Source organism: Prenolepis imparis, unplaced genomic scaffold, assembly GCF_030444845.1.
Source record: "Prenolepis imparis isolate NDT839.2.m4 unplaced genomic scaffold, iyPreImpa1.0 SCAF_7, whole genome shotgun sequence".
NCBI lineage: Eukaryota > Metazoa > Arthropoda > Insecta > Hymenoptera > Formicidae > Prenolepis > Prenolepis imparis.
This window is the reverse complement of record NW_028141165.1, coordinates 9,343,553-9,368,530: the sequence shown is the minus strand read 5'-3', so window position 1 is coordinate 9,368,530 and position 24,978 is coordinate 9,343,553. Positions and strand designations below refer to the sequence as shown.

The window sequence follows — 24,978 nt, the reverse complement described above, 5'->3', positions numbered from 1 at the left end:
ACAATCATATTATATCTCATAATTATTAGCGACTGCTGTAAGGTTTGTACTTGTACATAGGGCAAAGAAAACCAATCCTCCTCTCTTAGTGTGAAATAAATTCAAATTTGTTTCATAAAAACATCGATTCTTGTTTTTATGTACATATAAGAAAAAGTCCTATTTTTCTTGTTGGGTATTAAAATATAATGCTTGTGAAAATTCAAACAAAACATTTCCAATTCCGTAACAGCCTTATATTCCATTCTCAGTCAATACATAAGTTAAATTACTTGTACATATATATTTAAATGAGAAACAGATTTCGATAGATGGTGCAGTGAAAAAAAAATTGTAATAAAAATGGAAGTTACATATTTCGGAAAATAAATATTTCATAAATTAAGATATCTATAAAAAAAACTGAGTTAGAAATTCAGGATCTGGAAAATTCCTAATTTTGGAGGTCCAGAATTATACTGTATGTATCTAAACAATGAAATATCTTGCATTATAACATCTATCATCTGCCAAATGTCGAAACTATATTTCTACATTCCCTTCAACACTGCACTTCAAATTCACTAAAATAATGCCATGGCCGATAAACATTTTAAATGTTGAAAGTAAAATGAACGATGCATCCGTTTCACGTCAGGTTTATTAACGGAAAATATTTGTCCAATTAAATGTATATAGGCCTGGCAAGACATAAAGAAAGTAAATATGTTAATGTTGTCACACAAATGACAATGAGGACATCGTGTAGTTCTGCATCCATTCCATACTTTAGGATCTTTTCACCTACAGCGAGTCCTTGGTGAAGCGTGTACAGCATTGATGGCGAGGCACTGTATCACTTGAGACATCGTTCAAAATAATATGATCCTACATAACCACCCCGCATTGCTTTTGCTACATTTTGTTCAAATGCCCTTCTGTTGTTTTGTAGAACTTCAGCAGCATCTTTATTTAATGGATCCTCAGGATTTGGTTCCTATTGTTACACTTATTTATCACTTTGGATAATTGACAACAATTAGAGACTAAAAAGCTTGCGTAATAAAATTCATACATGCATACACACATGTATATAAAATGTACATTTAAGGAGCTTTTATAGAATTTTTTAATTTTACAAATAATAGGTATATATATATATATATATTTAATTCTCTCATATATAAAATACTGCAAACTGCAAGATATATTAATAGAATTAAACATACTAGGAACAGATACTGGAGACCATAGACAATGGAATTGATCGTGAGTACAGGCTTCCAGTCCTCTCTCAAAATATTCAGGCACACGTTACCATCCAAGTCAATATTAGGGTGATAAACCTGAGTCTCGCATTTCACTTTTGGTGGCTCGTGCGGATAATTGGGTCCGACTTTGAAACTAAACACGAATCTACCACCTCTATAAAATCCCTGAAACAATTAACCAATCGAGGCGTATTATTGATTGAAGGAGAAACAACATTGTCAATTTTAACAGGAATTGCAACATCGAGTTGTTGACATCGGAAATTCCTCATATTAATAATTTTAGGACGACGAATGTCATCATATCGACCCGATTATCGTAACGAATCTCCGGAACGCTCCGGAATACAATACATTGGTACAATAGTGTGCACTCACTTCATCCGGACAGATGATTAACTTAAAGCTTAGCAGGTCATCGGGGTCCGGGAATTCCGTACCGCATGTTTTCGGGAGATTGAGTTCGTTTATGTCTGAAAAATGGAACGCCAGAGATGAGAGACGTATGCGGCACGAAGGCGTCGCTCATACAATCCCGAACCTTTTGTGATTCTCAGCTGCGCCGCGGACGCCTTCTTCTGGGTGCCAGCCTTGGGTGACTCGCCATCTTTTTTCGCTTGTTTCAACGAGAATAATTTAATCATAGTTAGATCGCGCGTTGTACGCGGACTAACGTGCACGTATTCCCTTGGGTCGAGCTTGCGATCGCGGATGGCATGCAAACAAATTCGCGCCTACGAGAGACCTGTACAATTTTTTGACACCCCGCGCGGGATCAATCACCAATCGCTCGTTCGTGTTGGTCCCGCACCACACCACATCCACGTACGGATCGCGGCAACAGCAGCTAGTGTCACGTGGACGGATGGTGGCCGCGAACACGCTGATGTCACGGAATTGCAAATATATATATATGCGAGTATCTGAAAACAAAGATATCGATCACGTCGACGCTCTCTATTATCGACAAGTCGATGACAAGTTAACTCCCTTTCCCGCCAAAAGTGGCGCCGTCAACACTGTCACGTGACCTCGTCTACCTACCTAACTTTAACGTTGTAAATTCAAATGGCGCACTTATTCGCTTCGTAAAATACGCACGCTGCATTTTTCTTCGCAATAAGATATCTCAATGAGATTTGTAAGTGTCTCGTGGGTGCTTATTTAAGGTAACGTATGTCCGAAAACATTTTTGTTATCTACGTCTTTGCCGATTTTCAAAATTATTTACGAAATGTGCGTATATGTTGCGCGAGTGTATGTCCGCATATATTTTGTTGCGCACGAAGTCTTTCACGATGTCTAACGGTTCATCGTATAATCGTGATTTCTTTAATTTGCTAATATTAGCGTAATTTACATCGATATACATATATATGCTATCTATTTATAGTCGATAATTCTAAATACAATAATTTAATTTCTCGAAATTCGTACTTTAATCGCAAACTTGTATAAAATAAAAGCGATATATGTATTTTTGCAAAAATGTCGGATATAACATATATATATACAAACGAATTTGCGATGTGCCCGGTATTTGAACTTGAAATAACTTTACAGCGAAATGACGTTACTAAAAGCGCTGTTTTCGAATTATCATCCGTTCGTCATTTGAGAGCAATTGGAGCATCGTCACTTGGATGGGTAATTCTAACGTCAAGGAAAACTATCGTAATTATCAGCAGTATGATAGTCAGGTGTGTCTCATATGTGGGTGTATATTCCTAACCTGTAAAAAAAATTATTACTTTATTATTATTCCACACTAAATATACATGTTATGTTTATTAACGATAATGTTATTAATTTACAGTATAGCCTTAGCAATTTACTTGCTGGAAGCTGCGTCACAACAACACAGACTTCTAACGAAGAACAAAGATCATTATTCCGTGCTTCTCATAGAAGGTAATATAAACAATATATTTAGCATATAATAGATATACAATATATTTAGCAGATAATAATTAATCTTTCATTATCTTAATATTGTGGCTGAGTAGCGAAACTAAATTTGCACGTGTCGTTTTTAGTTGGACCAATGGCACTGTGCAGAATATTTACGCATCTTCCAAAACAGTATGGCCAGTTCCGCGCTTTCAGTCAATCTTCCTACCAGAGTTTTCCATTAAAGAAATACCTATGAAGACGGGATATAATTTCTTAGATATAATAGCTAAAGGCACTTATGGAAAGGTATATAAAGTGCAGAAACAAGAGACTGGTCAAATCTTTGCACTGAAAGTTATTAGTAAAGCCAGGATTGTAGCAGAAAATTCTGTCAAACAAGCTAAAGAGGAGGTATATATATATATATATATATATATATGTTTAAAATAAGAATATTACTTTGATAAATGTGCCGTTGAATTAAATTTGATATTTTATACTTATAGGTGGCAATACAGAGAATGGTTGGGCATCATCCTTTCATCGTAAATTCTATTCACAGATGGCAAAGCAGAAAAACTTTGTATATATGTACGTATATATCTCTATTACAACATTTAAGTTTTAACATAATTATTTAAATACAGATTAAGATAAATTAACAGAAATAAATAATATTTTACAGTAATGGACTACATTTCTGGAGGAGAGTTACTTTCACTAGTCAATGAATATGGTTGTTTACCTGAAGAAGTAGTTAGGATATATGTAGCTGAAATTGCCTTAGCTATAGGTAAGAATAATTTCAACGATACATTATTGTTAATGCATTATTGACATTTGTATATTTATAAAGGATTACACATTATAGATTTTCTACACAATGCTGGCATAGTGCACAGAGATCTGAAAACAACAAACATTCTTCTTGATGAAGATGGCCATGCTGTGATAATTGATTTTGGTTTTGCCAAATGGTTGCAACGCACAGAACGTACAAATACATTATGTGGGACACCCCTCTATATGGGTAAGAAATATATAATAAAACTATAATATACTATTTTATATATATATATATATATACAATTTATTAAAAAAATAATGACGAATAATTTTAAATATTAAGTACATTTTTCTATATTGTTTTGTTGCATTTATGCAAACTGTTACTTTTCAGCACCTGAAATCTTAAGAAAAGAATATTACGGACAGGAGGTTGATTGGTGGTCACTGGGTGTTTTAACCTGCTTTTTACTTACAAACGAGGTATGTGAAGGTTTTAAGTATAAGTCATATATTTTGCTATATGATTGCAACTCGACATTTTCATTATGATACTCTATTATGAGTATACGACTAGAGTATCATTGTATTAGAAGCGCACAACATCAGAAGACTCCGTGGCGCAACGGTAGCGCGTCTGACTCCAGATCAGAAGGTTGCGTGTTCAAATCACGTCGGGGTCAAGAGCAATTTTTTTTCTCGTTTTACTAAAAATTATATTATTAATTAATTAATTTAACAATCATTATTTTTTGTCGCATTTATCTTAGAATGTATAATCGACTATTTGTTTACCTTTTACTTTATTTGTATATTCGACTTAAATCATGAAATTGATTTGATATTCATACATCTGGAATTTGGAATTATTTTATTAGCGCTAACATAAAGATATAAATATAATTACGTCAGTTTATAATAATTGCAAAAGAAATACGCCTCCGGGTGGGCTCGAACCACCAACCTTTCGGTTAACAGCCGAACGCGCTAGCCGTTTGCGCCACGGAGGCCACTTGACTGCGTTTTTCTTACAAGCACAGTTGCTGGTATCCAGGATTATCATCCACTTTCTGTGTAGGACTATCTTTTTATAAATATTAATTAAATTTAAAAAGACTATGTTTCTTAAAAGAGAAACTGCGAAAATTAATTATCACACTATTCGATTCTGAATTTAATTTCACGAATTTAATTTCATCTTATAAAGTAAAGCCTATTATATTTAATAATATATTGTATTTATAGCTACAATGATTAATTGCTATAATAATATTTAAAATAGAAAAGTTCTTACAATGTATTTAATAGTAAAGAAACATATATGTCTTTAAATAGGACGAGCCAAGTCTTTGTTTAATTTGTGGTTCAACATGAGAATCGAATAGTCGCGTTTAATGTTAAATTATACAATGAAACGAAATAATTTCGTGTTGCGTCGCGTGTTACAAAACTCTTTCTCTCGCACGCCTTGACATTTCGCTCACCTTATGCACCGGTGACGTTGTTTACACCTGGTGCATCATCGAGCTCTGCTCGCTCGCCCTTTAATTAATTTGATGCATCGACGAGAAATGTCGGCGTGCCCGCATGCGGATGCGATATTCGCGAACAATCGTGAAACTTTGCTGGAAATCTTATGCAAGTGCATTCTTCATGCACTTATAATCGATTCGCTATGGAACTGCATTAGCGCGAATAGAAAGGTAAGCGTTGGCTGACAGCATAAATCTGTGGATTGACTTGTCTATTGACTGGTCCCTTGATAGATTGATCTTTATCGAAGTTTACTGCATTATATATGTATTATGAAAATTTATACACAGATAATTTTCTCTTAGAATTTACCCTGAAAATCATGGCAATAGTGGGACAATATGGTATGGAAAGAATTTTATGAGAATTTCTCTGACTATTTATCACAATAAAAAATAATATTTATCACAATAAAATATAAAATATATGTTTGATTAATTTTACTATATAGTTTAGTAAAATTAATCAAACATATATTTTAAATTTTATTGTGATAGATATTATTATTTTTTATTGTGATAAATATTAATCAGAGAAATTCTCATAAAATTCTTTCCATATCATATTGTCCAACGATTACCATGATTTTCAGGGTAAATTCTAACAAGAGAAAATTCTCTCTGTGTATATAATTTCTCAACTTTAAGTTGGAGATGAACAGATATACTCATAATTATCTTTTCGATTATCTTTGAAAATATCGTAAAATATAATATCTATAAATATTTTTTCTGATCCCCTTTGATTTTGCATACGCCTTCATTTGCGATATGCTTGATCGATACAAACTATTTTCTTTATTTGAGACTGAAAGAAAGAAACGATAAATATTTCTATCGTAGATTAAATTCTCCTGAAAATTTGATATAAACATTCCGTAATTAATAATGTTATACACTGAGAGAATTTTCTTTTAGAATTTACCCTGAAAATTATGGTAATCGTGGGACAATATGGTATGGAAATTTTATGAGAATTTCTCTGATTAATATTTATCACAATAAAAATAATAATATCTATTACAATAAAATATAAAACATGTTTGATTAATTTTACTAAACTGCATAGTAAAATTAATCAAACATGTTTTATATTTTATTGTAATAGATATTATTATTTTTATTGTGATAAATATTAATCAGAGAAATTCTCATAAAATTTTTTCCATACCATATTGTTTCACGATTACTATGATTTTCAGGGTAAATTCTAAGAGAAAATTATCTCTGTATATAATTCCTCAACTTTGCGTTGGATATAACCAGATGCTCATAATTATTTTTTGGATTATCTTTGAAAATATCGTAAAATATAATATGTATAAATATTTTTTCTGGTCCCCTTTGATTTTGCATATGCCTTCATTTGCGATATGCTTGATCGATACAAACTTATTCTTTATATTTGACTGAAAGAAAGAAGCAATTAATATTTCTATCGTAGATTAAATTCTCCTGAAAATTTGATATTAACATTCCATAATTAATAATTTTATACTGAGAGAATTTTCTTTTAGAATTTACCCTGAAAATCATGGTAATTGTGGGACAATATGGTATGGAAAGAATTTTATGAGAATTTCTTCGATTAATATTTATCACAATAAAAATAATAATATCTATCGCAATAAAATATAAAACATGTGTGATTAATTTTACTAAACTGCATAGTAAAATTAATCAATCGTGTTTTATATTTTATTGTGATAGATATTATTTTTATTGTAATAAATATTAATCAGAGAAATTCTCATAAAAATCTTTCCATACCATATTGTTTCACGATTATCATGATTGTTAGGGTAAATTCTAAGAGAAAATTCTCTCTGTGTATAATTCCTCAACTTTGCGTTGGGGATGAACAGATGGTCATAATTATCTTTTCGATTATCTTTGAAAATATCGCGTAAAATATAATATGTATAAATATTTTTTCTGATCCCCTTTGATTTTGCATACGCTTTCATTTGCGATATGCTTGATCGATACAAATTATTTTCTTTATTTGACTGAAAAAAAGAGCCGATAAGTAATTCTATCGTAGATTAAATTTTCCTGAAAATTTGATATTAACATTCCGTAATTAATAATTTTATACACTGAGAGAATTTGCTTTTAGAATTTACCCTGAAAATTATGGTAATCGTGCGACAATATGGTATGGAAAGAATTTTATGATAATTTGTCTGATTAATATTTATCATACTAAAAATAATATATCTATTACAATAAAATATAAAACATGTTTGATTAATTTTACTAACTGCATAGTAAAATTAATCAAACATGTTTTATATTTTATTGTAATAGATATTATTTTTATTGTGATAAATATTAATCAGACAAATTCTCATAAAATTCTTATACCATATTGTTTCACGATTACCATGATTTTCAGGGTAAATTCTAAGAGAAAATTCTCTTTGTATATAATTCCTCAACTTTGCGTTGGAGATAAACAGATGCTCATAATTGTTTTTTCGATTATCTTTGAAAATATCGTAAAATATAATATGTATAAATATTTTTTCTGGTCCCCTTTGATTTTGCATACGCTTTCATTTGCAATATCCTTGATCGATACAAACTTATTCTTTATATTTGAGACTGAAAGAAAGAAGCGATAAATATTTCTATCCTAGATTAAATTCTCCTGAAAATTTAATATAAACATTCCGTAATTAATAATTTCATACACTGAGAGAATTTTCTTTTAGAATTTACCCTGAAAATCATGGTAATCGTGGGACAATATGATATAGAAACAATTTTATGAGAATTTCTCTGATTAATATTTATCACAATAAAAATAATAATATCTATCACAATAAAATATAAAACATGTGTGATTAATTTTACTAAACTGCATAGTAAAATTAATCAATCATGTTTTATATTTTATTGTGATAGATATTATTTTTATTGTAATAAATATTAATCAGAGAAATTCTCATAAAAATCTTTCCATACCATATTGTTTCACGTATACCATGACTTTTAGGGTAAATTCTAAGAGAAAATTCTCTCTGTGTACGTTTGTAATTTTACTCCCACAAGAATCCCCATTTTATTATCTCTGTATTTTGCAAGTTTATGTGTTTGATAAAAAAATCGCGAACTCTATTATATTTTATGTGAAACCTGTGAAACTAAACTTTTGAAGAGATAGGCTACAATCGTGAGATCCTGAAATGTCGTCGGGAGAAACGTTTCATTTAGATCTTATTTCGTGCACAAGCGATTTGTGGGCACGGTAAAGGTCGTAAGAGTAAAGGGGAAAGAGCATTATCATTTTACTTAATTCGTTGGCGGGGTACCCAGCTCATTGTACCCTGTCATTTCATGTTGTGAGAGAAGTGCGAAGATGTTTATCGACTGGCGGAAGCTGCCGATTATTTTATCTGACGCGATAGGTGGATAGGTACCCTGCATGCAAGTATATATTCTATTGAGATCGTAAGTGCTACTTTGTGACTTGTTGTTAACTTATTATCCGCGTGTCGGGTCCTCGTCGCTTCTGCGATGCTGATTGACAGACCGCTACTACGCCTTATCGCGATGACCTAACGCGATTGTGACGCAGATTTGTGCGAGCTGCGCAAATCGCGGAATTTATCGTATACCCCTCACATCTTGTCTCCGTGTCGGGGCATTGATCTTTTCGCAAATATACACGGAGAGAATTTTCTCTTAGAATTTATCCTGAAAATCATGGTAATCGTGAGACAATATGGTATGGAAAGAATTTTATGAGAATTTCTCTGATTAATATTTATCATATTATAAATATAAATAATATATCTATTATAATATAAAAAATAAAATATAAAACATGTTTGATTAATTTTACTAAACTGCATGGTAAAATATTAATCAAACATATTTTATATTTTATTGTGATAGATATTATTATTTTTATTGTGATAAATATTAAAGAAATTCTCATAAAATTCTTTTCGTACCATACTGTCCCACGATTACCATGATTTTCAGGGTAAAGTCTAAGAGAAAATTCTCTCTGTGTATCATTCACCGAATACATCCGTATTTTTCTTTCGATAAAAACAAGTTCTTATTGAAGGTGTAAACTGCGTGATTAAAATCTAAAGATTTTGAAGAGACAGATTTACATCAAATTTTACACATATATATGATACGTTAATATAATAAAATTATTGAAACAAAAATTGTATACATGATAATGCATACGATTTTCTAAAACTCATTATTCTTGCTTAAAAATCTGTATGCTTAGTAAAATAATTTTTACAATGTCTTGTACATTTTTAGTAGATTTTATCCGATAAAGATCGTGGAGAAATTTTCAAAAATTGTTTGTCCTCTCCATAAAATTTTTAATAAGACAGATATATATTTAAATTTTAAATGAATCGAAAGACAGCGTGTGTGTATAAGAATTGATTGTGACTTATATCGTTATAGAGATATCTTTCTTTAAATTTTATGCACGATGGAATGCACAGTGCGATGCAACTCGGACAGTCATGAATAATTAGTAAATAATAACGAAATATAAACGAGGCCATCAGGATTTCATAGTAATAATAATTATTATTATAACGATGATGATAGCAATAATACAAATAATAATATTAATAATAATAGTGGTACTGGTACTAAATCGTAATAATAATAATAATAATAATAATAATAATGACACATGTAATCTCTAAAAAGAAGACAGAGTCGAGCTACTTACTATATAGTTTATCGGAATGGGGATGTGTAGTGGGGAAGAGGAGGGTGCGTGTCATTTTTCAGATGGTACAGGGGATTCTATAGGGGGATGAGAGATATCGATTGGGGAGGGACCCTGAGTTCGTCCTCGCGGACAGATCGCAGTGTCCGCCAGGACGAACGGAAACGCCACTCAGAGCCAGGTCGAGCCGCATTTCCGGGGTGGGATGAGGGATCATCAGGTATTCTCCATCTGTCGTCGGGATTACCGAGATCGAGCGTCGATCAGTGCGTATCGATGAAAGACATAAATCGATACGGGTCGATGTCATTCGCTCGTGGACGATGCCGACAGCATCTGACAACACCAGATCGTCTCCGCGTCCCCGGAAATGCGCTACCGAGATCGTAGTGCGCCGTGAAGATCGGACAACCCTACCCTAGAAAGATTGATCGGGTCGATGGGGTCGTTCTTTCGCGCTCTCTCTCTTTTTCTCTCATTCATATTGTGCGATACTTTCACATTTTCTGGGCTCATCGTTACATGCTCCTTATTCTGACATTTCGACGTTTGCATTCTTGCACTCTCTCGCTCGCTTTCATACATACACATACACATACACACACACTCTCTCTATCGTTTGCTTTCGCTCCTGTCGTTTCGCGACGAACTCGTGTATGCGTCTCAGAGAGAGACGCCGATGCATGAGCTCGACCCGATCCTTAAGAGGAGCAGTCCTCTTCGAGATGGTACTGCTGCTGCTGCTGCTGTTGCTGCCGCGCTGCTGAGGTTACTCGTCAACGGAACCCTTCTCGTGCCAAAATTTATTGCTCGGGTTTCGGGAGCAATTCCGCCAATTTGGGTTTCTCCTTCTGTTCCTCGGAGGACTCTTCGCTGCTCTTAGTCTCCTTGCTATCCTCGGCATCGCTCAGCTTCTCCTCGGAGGATTCGTGGGAAAGCTCTTTCACCTCTTTGGCGTCTTCCTGTGGCTTAACTGGCTGTTGAGCGGGCTGTTGGACCGGCTGCGATTCTTCGGCAACCGGGAGCTCCGATTTGGCCTGAGGCTGCTCGACCGCTTCTACTGTGTCTCGCTTGATCTGACTGGATTCCTGGGCCTGCGCTGGCTGCTGTTCGTTGGCTGTTTCCACTTGTTGGATGGGAGCCTCGGCGCTCTTCGCTTCTTTCTCAGGTTCTTTCTCGTTGGCTACCTTTTCCTCGCTCGGTTCCTGAGATTTGACAGCCGGCTGCTCGACAGGTGCCGTCTCTAGCTGTTCGCTCTTCTCGATCTTCTCGCTCTTCTCGGCGGGTTTCGGCTCCTCGGCTGCAACAACCGCTGCAACCTGTTCGGTCTCGACTGGTCCGGATTTCTCCTGAGGTTGGGCTGATTCTTGAGGGGCGGGGGCGGCGGGAGCGGGCGGGTTAGCTACACCGATGGTCTCGCGGGTTACACGGTCGGGCTTCTCCTCAACCTTGGCGTGAGCGAGCGAGTGGACCGTGGATTCCTTCGGCTGTTCAGTCGTTTCGATCTTCTTCTCCTCGGTGGCAGCGGGCGTGGGAATTTCTGGCTCCTCTTTCTTCAGCTGCTCTACCGGCTCTTCCAATTTCTTCGGTTCCTCCTTCGGTTCCTCCTTAGCGACCTCGACGACGGCGTCGTCGGCGCGTTTCTCGATAGCAGGCTTCTCGGCCGCGGGTTCCACCGCAGGCTCCGCGCTCTTGCCTTCAACGGCTACTTGTTCCTCCTGGAAGACGCAAAATTAAGCCTTGAAATACGATGAAAAAAAAAACGAGACAATTCTCATCGGATCGAGCTGAACTATTTGATTGTCGAAAGTTAAAAAAAAAGTTAAAAAAACTCACTGCTTTGTTTTCCGCTGGAACTTCGGTTGGTTGCGGCACGGGCTGCACAGACTCTTTTGCCTCGGAAGCGGCCTCCTTCAGGGTCTCTTGCTCTTGCTTCTTCTCGGCCTCGGCGGTGGCCAACACCTTTGGCTCTTCTTTCTCGCTGGAATCGATTTGCTCTTCGGATGACTTAGGCTGTGCTACAGGTTCCTCGGCTTTCGGCAGTTCTGGCTGCAGTGGCTTGTCGTCCTTCTTCTCGACCGGCTGGACTTCCTCGCTACTCCTTGTGGCAATCGCGTCGACCGCGGCTGCTGGCTCAGCCTGGGCTGGTTGTTTAGCCGCCGCAGATTCCACAAGTGCGCTACCCTGTGCGACATCCGCTTGCGGGATCTCTGTCTTTAGCGAGGAACTTACATCCTTTTTATCGAGAGGCACGACCGGCAGCGGCGCGTGGTCCTCGTAGTGATCGGCCACTGGCATGGCGGCGATCATCTTCAGCCCCAAAAAGCACACCAGCGTTGTCACGGCGAATTTTATCATCGTGATATCTGCAAAAAAATATACTGAATTTTAGATTGATGAATTATATATTATAAGACTATGCTTTCTTAACACTATATGATTTGGAATATCTTCCGATGTTATATGCGCAAACAAAAAAGCTAAATGGTTACTTATAACTTTTAATATGACACTTACTATATTCATTAGTGTGTACATTATTTTAAATTACAAAATTAATGCGTTTCATAATTTTTATTTATAATAAAAATTATAAAAATAATTTTTCCCTCTTCTGATTATGGCGTTTTATTAACAATTAGAAAAATAATCACGAATCTTTTTTTCTTTCTAACGATTGACTCTTCTATACTCTTCTAATAATGCCCACTCAGATCTATACCGAGAAAACATTGAGACGCGCAATCTTTCAGTTAGACGAACGTGAGGACGAGCTGTCGTCGTGACAGCTCGTCATGAATAGGACAAACGCATAAATGAACTCGATCGTGGATCGCGAGACGAAAGCCGACAGCTATGATCGCGTTAATGGGAAGAAGAGCCGGAATGCGGGGAGGGTATGGGAACGTCACGCTCGGTACCGATGGATATTTTACATCGGGGCTGTCGCGAGAGAATCGGCAGGAAGGAGAGGGACGGGTGACATTGAACCGAATGCACCGAATAAGGCGAACGTTATGGAACTAATGACAGGATGCGTGCCCCTCACGCTTGTTACGTACGCGCGTACGTATTTGGTTCTTCACTCCACGTAATATATGAAGAACTTATGTTATATACGGACTTTTGTTCCATAGGGTGATTAAAACATTAAGCATAAATTTCTCATTTCTTAAATGAAAATTTACGCGGAGAAATTGGGAGGGCATTGATGGCCATTTCTATAGTTACAGACAATTGAAAATGAAGAGCTCATTATTAATATTTCGAGTAGAGTCTATATTTAAAAAAAAAATATTAGATTTGCATTTAATTTGTGTATATGTATATGTTGTGTAGATTTATCCTCGATTTGTAACGTTCGTACTTTACATGCAAAAATATAAATAATAAATTTGCAGTGCGCGATGCGAGTTCGATCTTTGCATCGCAAACGATCGCGAAATACATCGATATGCCACGCGAATGAAACACTAGACTATTCTGCGTTTGTGAGTAGGCGTATATACGTGAAATCGGAGACAAACGATGCGGTATTTATTACGCGTCATCGGGTTGGTGCGGCTAGATTGGCGAACATTAACGCTCGAGTTAACCGTAATCGTTGTAACAAAAGCAGTCGCTTTTTCAGTCTAGCTGACTATTATTTTGCACGAATATCATCGATTATTTTAGCAGTAAATTCAATGAAAAACCATTTTGATATAGATCGAAGATGATATTTATAATATTTATAATTTTACTTTTATGTTTAATTATGAATCTCTTTAAATGTATTGATTAAAAATTATGTAATCTTAAAATCTCAATTTTGAATATGTAAAAAATTCGCACAAATCATAAAAAAAAATTTAATTAGAATATAATATTTTATTTTTAAATAGAGTTACAAAATTCGCGAATTATAAATTTATACGTTGCATTTGTCATACGACTCGTGGAAACTGTCGGGTTGCGGCAAACCGGAATGCGAGAGGAAAAACGGTGATACAAAGAAGGAATAACGAGGCGTAGTAGTAACAGACGACAGTGAACGGACAGAGGGAGAACGGCAAAAAAATCCAAATTTTTTTTTTTTTACGGTGAGGTCGGCACAAGTTTGCATTTGGCAATTGCAGCCGGCTGCAACTGCACACGTTCTTGCGAAGCCGCCCGCCTTTTCGCAATCGCGTCGCGATATTATTAATATAGCCGAAAACACCTTGCATCGCGATAGAAAGCGGATCGATTTCTCCCCCTCGTTTAATTTTTCTTAAAAATTGCACTGTGCGTTCGAACAGTTACTGAAGATAATCTATTTGCATATCACATATGCAGAAATATCTTTTTAATTATGTTAAAAAAATTCAGGAAACAGTGTTAATAAAAGTCAGGTGCAGAAATTAGGCGCAACAAAGTTGTTCTTAAATTCTTCTTCTTTATTTAATTTGATATATATTATAAATTTATATCAAATTAAAAATTAAAAAATTACAAATGAGATAAATTAAATAAAGAAGAGTTTAAAAACAAGTTTTGTTGCACCTAATTTCTGCGCCTGGCTCTTTATCAGCTCGTTTCTTATGAATTTCTCTTTAATTATAATTGTGAAAATTGATGTTGATTTTGCGTGGATAATTATCGAAGGTTTCGACAAAGGAGACAAAGATGCAATCCCCCAAAATCTATTTCCGTGGAAGTATCCGCGAATATAATTACACCGGATGTTGGCGCGTCGTCGCAATAAATTTAATTGCGAGCCGATTCAAGTACTATACCCGTCGACTTATTATCTGCATCACGTACGTTAATTATTTCCTTATGTATACGACGTCACGAGAGACCGTGAGACGGACGCGTGCTCGTGTGGCGATTTCGCATTCGATGTAATCTGCTCTTCCGTTCCATGCAATCTTCGAAGAGAGAAAGAAAAAGTAGAAGAAGTAGAAAGAATCGACGAAATTTTTCGTAGAGGAAGGCGACGCGTCGTTGATCGCGCCACGAATACAAATAAGTGCTCGTCGGCCAGGTCGATAGACGCAGGAAATGCCTGTGAAAGATGATGGACGCCGATTACCTCATCAAGATCATCAGAGATATAATGATGATACCACGCTTACAAAGAAGTCGCGCGCGCCATCAAGCGCTTCAACGTCAATGATTATAGCCTTCTGCTCTTCTCTCTCTCTTTCTCTCTTTCTTTTCGCCTTTCATCCTCATCGCGGTTTTTGATTGCGGTGTATTGAAAGAATGGCATCCGCTTGTCTAATCTGAAGCTGTGAAATTCCTTTGTTCAATCTAAACTCGCAAAATGCAGCGTAAAATCGCGAGTTTTGCGTTTCGCGTCTGACTTAACTCTGTGTAATCTACTTCGTCGTTGCGCGAGGAAGATCCTATAAATTAAGAGCAGAACAGAAATGATTCGCGATTAATCGATTGCAAAAAAAGGAAGTTATTCGAGAAGATGGTCGCTTGGCCGGTTGGCGACCTCGAGTTGACGTGTGTTGCGGCGCAGGTAATTTGCAGATTGACAGATTAGGCTGGCTAATTAAGGGTCGGAAAGCGCGTCGCGAGAGGAGAGGGAACGCGAAATTACGCAAACGCGGTTGCCGCTTGAGAAATCTACAAATTATGTATAAGCGACGACGTAGTACACGCTTTGCACGCGAATGACGCATGTTTTGACCTCTTAACATCAGACTCCTTCGACGCGTAAAAGACTTAGCTGTTCGTGAATTAATCTTTTCTTATAATAAACTTTTTACTAGCTACGAATGTCATATCCAACAATAATTGCGCGAGACATTTGTCTCACAGAGAGACATAAAAGCGAATAAAATACGCGAATAAATAATCGATCAAACTTCTCACAATTAATTTACATTCTTATTTTATCTTGATTAACATAAAAAAAATTAATTCAGATGTGGGGGAGTGCATTTTTATCCTTTTTCTCGATAATTTCAAAAAAATCCAGCCAAAGAGAGAGATATTTTAATATAAAAAATAGTAAGACACTTATATCTACATTATATATATTTGAATATAATTATTATGAACTTTTACTTTTTTTCTTTACTTCTGAATTAAAATTAGCAACAATACAAATAATAATATATACATGTTCTACGATTTCTGCTTAATTGTTTTTAATACAAGACAAGCAGGAGGATTATAATTATTTTTGCTAGCAAAGAGAGAGACATTTTATCGAGGCATCGCTCGCTATTTAGAAAATCCGCGTTTGCTACACCTTGACTAATGAACGAACGAATACCAGCGCGAACGGCGAACAATAACATTGTCGCGCTCCACTTTCAAAACTGTCTCCATTACTGTCGCGATAAAGCCGGAACAACTCAACTCGTTATCGAGTCCTACGCGTATTGCGAAAGAAGTGCAGCTCTAGCCTCGAGAAAAATTAATCTCTCCCGCGCATAAAATTAATAATCAGCCAGAGTCAACCAACCGCGTCTGACGACTGATCGCACATGTCACTTGGACTCGAGATTTCATTGGAACAGCTATTGTGAAGTCTATCACGCGTAATTTATGTTTCGGAGTTAAACTCTGAAAGATTTGATTCCAGATCGAAGTTTAGGTTCATATAATATTTAATAGTAAATTGATGAAATGTTAAGAAAACGAGAAAAAAAAGTTTCACTTAATAATTACTGGGGAAAGTTTTCGAATTCACGTTTCGCGCGATGTCATAGATCCAGAATTATGTCGCTTATGATTTAACGAAGATTGAATTCGATCGATCGACAAGTTTCGAGATTGTCGGCTCAAGTAATCCGTGGTGACCGACAGACGACGACTTGTCTTTCTTAATATCGAAAGACCATTTCTCTCCGTCTCGCGAGTTACGGAATTTCTTCGCGCGAGAGTTGCAAAACTCTGCGAAAGAGAGAATGAAGATTGTGTGTGTACTCACGTCTTTTTCTCTTCTCCGTAAAAACGAGTAACTCTTGACAGACGAGTCGGCGTCGGGGCACGGCTTCCTTTGCCCTTCTTCGGCTTCTCTTGCTTCTGTCCCTCGGGTCGGCTCTCACCGGTTCGCGCGAACTATCGATCAGCGCGATCGATCGGAGAACGAAATAACGCGGGGGGATTCTGTCCCTTTTGTCTGTCTTCCCTCTCTCTTTTTTTCACGCGCGTGCAGATTATGCTCGTTTGCGAAGGACCGTTGGTGATCGGGATGAAGGTTGGGTCGTGTGTCGAGATGGAATCGCCGGGGCCCCGCTTATATACCCATTTACCCACTCGTGCTAGGCGGCCAGGATCGCGCAAGGGGGCCCCGACCCTCCTCGCCGATCGAGCCATCGGGTGGGGCCCCTCTTTTAGTCTTCTCTTCGCCGCCCTTCTTGGACTCTATCTACCTACCTACCTACCTACCTACCTACCTCTATCTTATCTCCCTCCTTGTTCTCCACCTCTTCCTTTCTCTTTCTCTTCCTCCTACACCGTTCTTTTCGCGTTTCTGCCTCGATCTCGCTCGCTTCTACTTACACTCGACTCGCTCGTCGATTCTTTCGCTCTTTTCCGTTCCACGACATGTACACTCGATCGTCTCGTTGATCAGGACCCGGTCCTGAAAAGCTTTCCGAGTTCGAGAATGAATTAGTAACGTGGCTTGTGTTGCTGACCTAGTGGGATAACGCCTTGAATGAACTTAACTCTTTAATTGCGAACACCGTGTATGGTACGTTTAGCTAACTTTAGTTTAGGAAACTTTGCAATAAAGGATCGACTAAAGCTTCCTTTATTTTATTCTTTAATCATTGTATGTCATGTTGATTCAAATATAAAAATAATAATTAATAATAATTAATCTAGATGATATATGATAAATAATCTGATAGGCCTGATAAATAATCTGTGACTCGTAACTAAAGAAATAAATTCTGTGTCGTATATAAGACATTCTATATTATACTCTAGCGAAGTCGATTTCGGTCTACTAAACCAATTACTAGGATCTCTTTACTAAAATCGTAAAATTGCTTTTATATAATATGAGATAACTCTTGTGAACCGTAGATAAGTTTCACGATTAAAATTAGATATTCAAAACAACTCAAAAAGTTCAGAAGAAAAATAAGAGATAACGAAGAAAAATTAAGAAATTTTAAAACTCCTACATTCTATATATTTTGCGAGTTCAATTGTGTGTGAATATCATTAAATATTAGTAGAACTTAATGTAAGATTTCTAAAATACATCTCATTGTTCAACTTATCTCCCTCATACATTTGTATTTTTATATTTAACACTTCATTATTAGTCACATTATAACATACACGATGTCATTGCAAAAATTCATGATCAGTCTGACTAATATATAAATTAATTTTTTTATTATTATTTTATGGAAATGCTAAAAATTCTTTTTATGGAGAAATCATAATGTGTTCTCAACATTAAAATATGTTCTCAGAGAAATTTGCAGATATAATTTTATTACAACTGAAATTAGCGGTAAAATTTTCTTGTCAATTTGTTATGTGCAACAATTTATTAGTTTTAAAACAAATTAATGTATTTTCTATCAAACGATATGTGCGGTCGTTCTTATTTGCCCAATTAATCGTAGTTGAGGACGCACCCGCAAACTTTGCATGCCGGCGTGACGTGTCGCGTTTGTGTTTTAAAAGCATTCATTTGGGACCATTCAACATATCGAGCGGAAGCGCAATGGTAGGACTATACAGACTGTGATAGACCTTCAATACGTTTAAAGGGACCAATCGACATTATCTTTTATGAATTTTCAGTGAATAACTGATTTTCAAAAAAAATAATAAAAAAAGGGATTGAGATATTTAATGAATTTAAGATAATAATTAAATGCAAAGTATATTTTATAAATATATGTCCTCTGCATCACATTCTTAAAAGTTCTGCCATTTTTTGTCCATTATTCTTCGGTAAATTTAAGAGAGGTCTAAGTGATCAAATTGTCGTCCTTCCAACTTTTAAATATGAATTATCAGCAATGTGACCTTTTCCTCTTGGCTTGAGGACAGATCTTTTTCGTATGACAAAATTCGTATCATGAGTACTTATATACGTGTCTTTCTCTCATTCGCGGCAAAAGCGCTTCTTTTAATGAACGTAAATGAACCTTGCACGTGCCCGACATGCCTAAATGACCGAAAGTTGCGTGAGCAATAGCTATTTTGTTTTCAATTCCTAAGGAGAAAGAGATCTTTTTAACTTTCGCCACCGAAAAAGTATCGCATAATAATAAAAAGTTTTCCTCAAAAAAAAAAAAATATTTTTTGACATTAATTGACACTTACATACATTATATCTTTCTATATAAATAAAGGAAGAAATATAAAGATACAAAAATTAGAATTTTTTAAAAGCATTGAATTGCATTTATCAGAAATGCAATATGAGAAACTTAAATCTTTGACTAAATATTTGGATAAAGGAGAGAAATAAACATGGCTTTCTCTGCGATAGTTACTTATAAAATAAAGAGAATTTTTCTTACTCTTTTTTATCCATTAGAATTTCCATTAGACACTGCATTATTTTACGCATCATGAATATATTGCGAATTCGATAAATCGTGAGCCGCCAGGTAAATTGTTTTATTTTATTGCTATGACTCATCGAGGAACGCTCGATGAATCGTGCACGCATGTGATACACGCGCCAGTATATATGCGCACATATACATATAGACACTATTATGTAAACCAAGTTTACATATTGTTCTGTCTTAACACAGCAATTTTCCATTAAAAATTACTCATCGTTTCGTTGAAATGTCTCAATTTATAATTGAACAATAATTATTAGAACCAAGATGTAAATAGATGCAATTTCTATTAAAAATTATCGGATATTAAAAAATATAGGATATTATCACAAGATTTACACCCATTCGATTAATATTAAATAATTGTACATGTGTTACATTTTATTTAATAAAGTCAAGTAATATTTGCAATAGTAAGTACTTGGATATTTTAAATCGCGGTAGATCATATAGTATCGTGTCATGTGCGTGTTTATGTTAAAAAAATAAATTTTATAGATTATCATCAAGAAAAATTTTAAGATATAAATAGCTAATTGACTAGTATGAAGTAATTAAGTATCATTATGAACACTTGAATTAATTGACTCTATTGGACAAAGATTCTTTATTCATATATTTTCCGGAAATAATATATTTAAAAAAGATAACTATATTTGTTATATACAATATAATACATATTTTTAAACATTTAATTCTTTCTCCACTCGAGCTTTCTTCGAATTTGAAATTAAAGATGACTTATCAAGATCGATGACATGATCCTAATAATCTCGATGTAGTAATTAATATTTTTAATTTATTCTTAAATCTAAATTTATTAAGGTCACACGACGCATGCAATCATGATTTATATGACGGTTGTTTAAATTTAAATCATATATTTCGGAAACAGAAATTTATTTTATCTTGTCATTCGGTCTAAAATCTTTTTACGATATAAATACACGCTATATTTTTTTCCATTTATAGTTTGTACAGCTTTTAATATTTATTCCCCTTTGATTAAAGTAATATACTCTCGATAATTTTCCTCTATTACTAAAACACTTTTGCGCCTAAACTGGAAGAGCCGTTATTATTATGCTAGCGTTTTCGCGGTCGATGTGTGAATAATTAACGCAAGATTAAAATCGTGAATAATTCATGATTTTTATCTTGATGGTGTTATATGTAGCTTATCCGAGTCGAGATCGATGACCTCGCTTGTTCGCTATCTCGACTTCACATCGTAAAACTTTGGTAAACTTTAAATCATTGGGACAGGCCATAAAATAAATTGAATTTGTCATATTGTTTTTGTAAAAAAATTAAAACTACTTTTTTAAACTAAATTATGCGATTTATATTCCTCCAGAGAGAAAGAGAGAGAAAAATTTTTTTTTGTTCATTAAAACATAGTTTTATCAATTTATTACTCTTGAAGAATTTAGAATATCTGACTTTGCTATTGTTAGCCATAGAAAAATTTAAATCCACGAATAGACGCGTGACATTCTCGATGCTCTTTTTGACGAATCGTTTTGTAATATCATGCTCTCTTCCTGGATTCTTAATTATTGCTTAGGCGGCGGCGGTTATTTTATAACCAACGATTCCTAACCGTTACAGACCGTTAGAATAATGCGCGTTTATTAAAGTTGCCGTTTGCAAAAAGGCAGATTCTCCATACGTTTGTATGCAATTGTATCTAACGTTTATAAAAAGCGAGAATTTCTCCTAGGTTTCTTAAAACTTGAGCATTAGAAAAATTAAAAATTAACATCTAAATTCTTGCTAAAAAGAAATCAATTCTAAATTTAGAAGAACACTTTATAGGGGATTTTATATATATTTTACTTAGGTATGTTATTTTGCAACATAACGTTGAAAAAAAAAAAAAAAAATACGCGTCTGTGAAATATACTAATTTTATTCGTTACAGATTGCATGAAAAAGATCGTACGAATAGATAGGCCTACGGGAGTCCCAGTATGATTCGATTTTGTGACATAATTACCGCTAATTGCTACACATAATTGTGCTTCTCCGAGAAAAAGTGTACGACGTTTTTATTTTAGTTTTTATGAGCACCGCTTCTTCACGTTGTCTCTTTAACAGCACTAATTACGAATAACGTCCGGCCGTACATGTCACGTATAGAGATTCTCGCGCAAGTTTTATGTGTTAATTCCGGAAAATATCTTCACACAAGCGTATATATCTGAAGGACAACGTCGATGATTCCCGCGAACCGCAAGGCTGAAAACAAATATTCTATTTAAATTATCGAATCGGGACAAGGATATAAGGAAGAGAATGGCAGTTAGAATTATACAAAATTATTGAAGCTTTCTTTAAAGGTCTGAAAAACCTTCGAGTGTCATAATATTTCCATGCATGCGTATAAATAATTTCTTTTTCTTAAATTTTAAAAACAAGAACTTGTTGTTTTTTCAATAAAACAAAAGAACATTCGCGATATATTTCGCAAGAATTTGTCACATACTGAAACGAAAAAAACCTGAAACTCGGAGACACGCGAAATTCCCGTTTTAGATCGATTTGCCACGCCACTTTGCTCTTGCGTCCTGTTGTTGCCCGCTTATCCCTAGTCGTTGATGCTGATTAGCACAGACGCGATTTTTCACAGTTCGCACGTGCATCAAGGACGCTTCGTTGATGTGCGTGTATGTACGTACATAGAGAGTCGGGATTTTATTGCCACGTATAATAAAAATAAGCGCGATGTATACATACGTCCGCGATATCCTGCAGAAATAATTATTTCGCGGGATAATGATGCCGCGTATTTAACTTTCGATAACCGCAACGATTTCATTATCCCCTATTATATTGTTTTACATCACGTTGCGTAACGTTTCTTTTCTCGAATGAAAAATTCGCGAACAGCGCTTTTTTTTTATCGACCGCAGATGTTTTTCCCGATCCAGTTACAAGAGCGGTAATTGACTCGGTTGAATAAAATCAGCTCGTCGATGATGATGACTCACGAATTGTCAATGAGACTTTTAGCAGTATCTTGGCACGAGGTGCGCCGAGGACACTGTTAAATTGTCATCAGGTGACGTATATTTGGTATCATATAAAATGGTCGCACCTGTCACTGTTATTGACCGTGAATGATCTATAACAATTACACATATTTCGTCATAATACCGATGCGCATAGAACATGATACACATATTAACAGTATTCCGTAACGACATTCCGATCACGCTTAATCTAAGAATGTCGCAAACCTATCCATATCCATATACGAACGTGCACGTATTCGTAAATCAAATTTTTAAAGTATGCGACAAATTGTGAGGTTTTCAAATCCTTGAGACATCAATTAGCTATTCTGTTCTATTATATTAATTATTATCAAAGCATTTTCCTGTCTTTAATTAATATATTGTTGCTTATATTGCGAATTCTTCTCATAAGACTTTTGTGCGAAAATAATTTTCGACGAACGACCGATTGGAGAATTCTTTTCCATAATCGCCAATCGATTGATATCACACGTACATACACTTGAATGACTTATTTTAAGATCATGCACTATGTGCGATATCTTGTATACGTCAGTAGACAATCATTGTTATATCTTCGCGAGACGATACAGACGTACGTTTTTCTTCATTTACCTTTAACAATCACGCATGTCCGATTAACGACCGGTGATTCTTATTTAATCGCAGTGAATCACCGATTGACCGATCGCCGCTAGATCATTAAAAGCGAGGCTATCGTTGAATCCTTCGTTTCGTTCAACGCACACAATACGGTTGCCGATTTATATCTGGTTTTGTCAAATACGCATCTCGATGACCGGCGATTTCTTCGCAATAGGGGAATTCGCATCCCGTTGCACATTTTGTTTATTTATGAAGAAAAACGTCGCGAGGAGTCGATTTTCCTGTTCTTCGCGCGAGAAGTCTAAGAGTCTAAAATATGAAACTACAAAGTCGTCAAAGATTGAGAGACGTCGAGTTGCGAGAAAACCTGTCTATTGCATCGCGCGTCATATGCCCGAGCAGTATATTAGCTCGCACTTCTCCGCAAGCGTATATATATATATTTTTTTTTTTCCGTCGCGTGGAGATGAAAAAAAATCTAAAAAGGTGTTTTCGACGGCTGGTTCCCCGAGGATTCTCTTGTGCAACTGCGTGAGAGTGGTTTCGCGAACGATCCTTCTTCGCGCTGCATTATTTACGCGAAGTAAACCTGCGAGCGCATCTTCGCATGATATCGCGCTTTTCCTTCGCGAGCGATACAGAGTTATTGAGTAAGGGATGTCATTAAAAGCGAATATTTAAATTTAGCTACTTCCGATATTGCTGTGTCGTTTTTATCAAAGGGCAGGGTATACGAGTGATATCGGTTGCTATAGCAACCGAAGATTCAGGTCGCACGATGTAGAAAAGAATTCGGGGAGGAAGGATGAAGAAGTGGAGGTAGAAGATGAAGAAGCGAGCGAGAAGAAGGCAGTTTAGGCAGACCCGGCCGACCTTGACTACTTGACTTCTAATTTTATCCCAAAACCGAATCCGGTTTTCATGGGAGGCGATCAGGATTGCAGCTGGTCCACTTGCCTGTCGTCATCGTTCGCTTTTTCGTTAATTAACGATACAATTAAGTAGCTTCTCGAATTCCTCCCGGATCATAAAATTTATATTTCTGTTCGATGCATCGTGTTTCCCATAAAAGGTTTCGTAATCGATTAAATAATAAGTCCAAGTAATGAGAAATATAAATTTTTTCTTCAAGAGAGAGACCAATTTTTTTTTTTAATTAATAATAATTAGCTGAGGTTTATATAGGTTTGCGAAAATGTAAACGTCAATAATGAAGAGGTAGAAAATTATTTATAATATAAGATTCAAAATTTTACTAAATAAATTTTTTAAATTATCTTCAATTAAATAATATAACGATGATAGGTGTTAGAACACCTTTGCGGCAAAATCTATCGGTGAAGTACAGATTTTCCGATGATTACAAAATAATGACGATGCGTGGCAACCCAGATTACAGCGGTCCTGCCGCGTCCTGCCGATGGCGACGAGTCTGCCTGCTCCTTTTGTCGCCTTCTCTTCCTCCTTCGCCTCCTCTTGTGCCTCCCTGACCCACAAATCGTGCGCGAGCGACGGAGTCCAAGCTTCCTTTTTTTTCTCCTTTTCACGCGCGCGCGATCCCATTATCCAGGAATAGCTACGGGTTTTCTAATTTTGCGAATCGACCGTGGCGAGAGGAAGCGACACGAGAGTAGT

The 24,978-nt window shown here is 35.8% G+C and overlaps 3 protein-coding genes and 2 non-coding genes across 7 annotated transcripts in view; 2 read left to right on the top strand and 3 right to left on the bottom strand.

Moving 5' to 3' along the window:
• Nucleotides 1-214: 214 nt before the first annotated feature.
• Nucleotides 215-2,118, bottom strand: Ubce2m (NEDD8-conjugating enzyme UbcE2M). Of its 2 annotated transcripts, XM_083041613.1 has the most exons (5): nucleotides 1,792-2,118; nucleotides 1,629-1,723; nucleotides 1,209-1,415; nucleotides 788-976; nucleotides 215-680 (listed from the first exon to the last, which is right to left on the bottom strand). In XM_083041613.1, exons 1-4 carry the CDS (start codon nucleotides 1,892-1,894, stop codon nucleotides 836-838), a joined length of 546 nt encoding a protein of 181 aa, XP_082897739.1. In that variant the 5' UTR covers nucleotides 1,895-2,118; the 3' UTR covers nucleotides 215-680; nucleotides 788-835. The 2 variants fall into 2 exon arrangements, with proteins under 2 accessions (XP_082897739.1, XP_082897738.1); XM_083041612.1 differs by having other exon boundaries at nucleotides 215-976.
• A 194-nt stretch (nucleotides 2,119-2,312) lies between these two features.
• The window catches only part of S6kl (ribosomal protein S6 kinase like), a 49,061-nt gene continuing 26,395 nt past the window's right edge, over nucleotides 2,313-24,978 (top strand). Inside the window, exons 1-8 of one of the 2 annotated variants that reach the window (XM_083041488.1) lie at nucleotides 2,313-2,391; nucleotides 2,814-2,950; nucleotides 3,067-3,161; nucleotides 3,287-3,554; nucleotides 3,650-3,734; nucleotides 3,829-3,936; nucleotides 4,015-4,173; nucleotides 4,324-4,412. In XM_083041488.1, coding sequence (XP_082897614.1) covers nucleotides 2,894-2,950; nucleotides 3,067-3,161; nucleotides 3,287-3,554; nucleotides 3,650-3,734; nucleotides 3,829-3,936; nucleotides 4,015-4,173; nucleotides 4,324-4,412 — 861 coding nt within the window. In that variant the 5' untranslated portion in view covers nucleotides 2,313-2,391; nucleotides 2,814-2,893. Of the gene's footprint in view, nucleotides 2,420-2,813; nucleotides 2,951-3,066; nucleotides 3,162-3,286; nucleotides 3,555-3,649; nucleotides 3,735-3,828; nucleotides 3,937-4,014; nucleotides 4,174-4,323; nucleotides 4,413-24,978 lie in introns of both variants that reach the window. The other variant, XM_083041487.1, reaches the window with a different exon arrangement.
• Trnaw-cca (transfer RNA tryptophan (anticodon CCA)) lies at nucleotides 4,541-4,612 on the top strand. The gene has a single exon. It is a non-coding gene; the product is annotated as a tRNA-Trp (tRNA).
• Trnan-guu (transfer RNA asparagine (anticodon GUU)) lies at nucleotides 4,866-4,939 on the bottom strand. Its single transcript has one exon. It is a non-coding gene; the product is annotated as a tRNA-Asn (tRNA).
• On the bottom strand, nucleotides 10,014-17,395 carry Bnb (bangles and beads). Its single transcript, XM_083041486.1, has 3 exons — nucleotides 17,098-17,395; nucleotides 12,018-12,547; nucleotides 10,014-11,899 (listed from the first exon to the last, which is right to left on the bottom strand). Exons 2-3 carry the CDS (start codon nucleotides 12,537-12,539, stop codon nucleotides 10,985-10,987), a joined length of 1,437 nt encoding a protein of 478 aa, XP_082897612.1. The 5' UTR covers nucleotides 12,540-12,547; nucleotides 17,098-17,395; the 3' UTR covers nucleotides 10,014-10,984.

Coding starts and splice junctions, on each gene's coding strand:
- Ubce2m (XM_083041612.1), bottom strand. CDS start 1,894: ATGATTAAATTATTCTCGTTGAAACAAGCGAAAAAAGATGGCGAGTCA. Junction 1,724..1,791: donor GCAGCTGAGAATCACAAAAG/GTTCGGGATTGT, acceptor TCCATTTTTCAG/ACATAAACGAACTCAATCTC. Junction 977..1,208: donor GTCTCCAGTATCTGTTCCTA/GTATGTTTAATT, acceptor GTGTAACAATAG/GAACCAAATCCTGAGGATCC.
- Bnb (XM_083041486.1), bottom strand. CDS start 12,539: ATGATAAAATTCGCCGTGACAACGCTGGTGTGCTTTTTGGGGCTGAAG. Junction 11,900..12,017: donor TTCCAGCGGAAAACAAAGCA/GTGAGTTTTTTT, acceptor TGCGTCTTCCAG/GAGGAACAAGTAGCCGTTGA.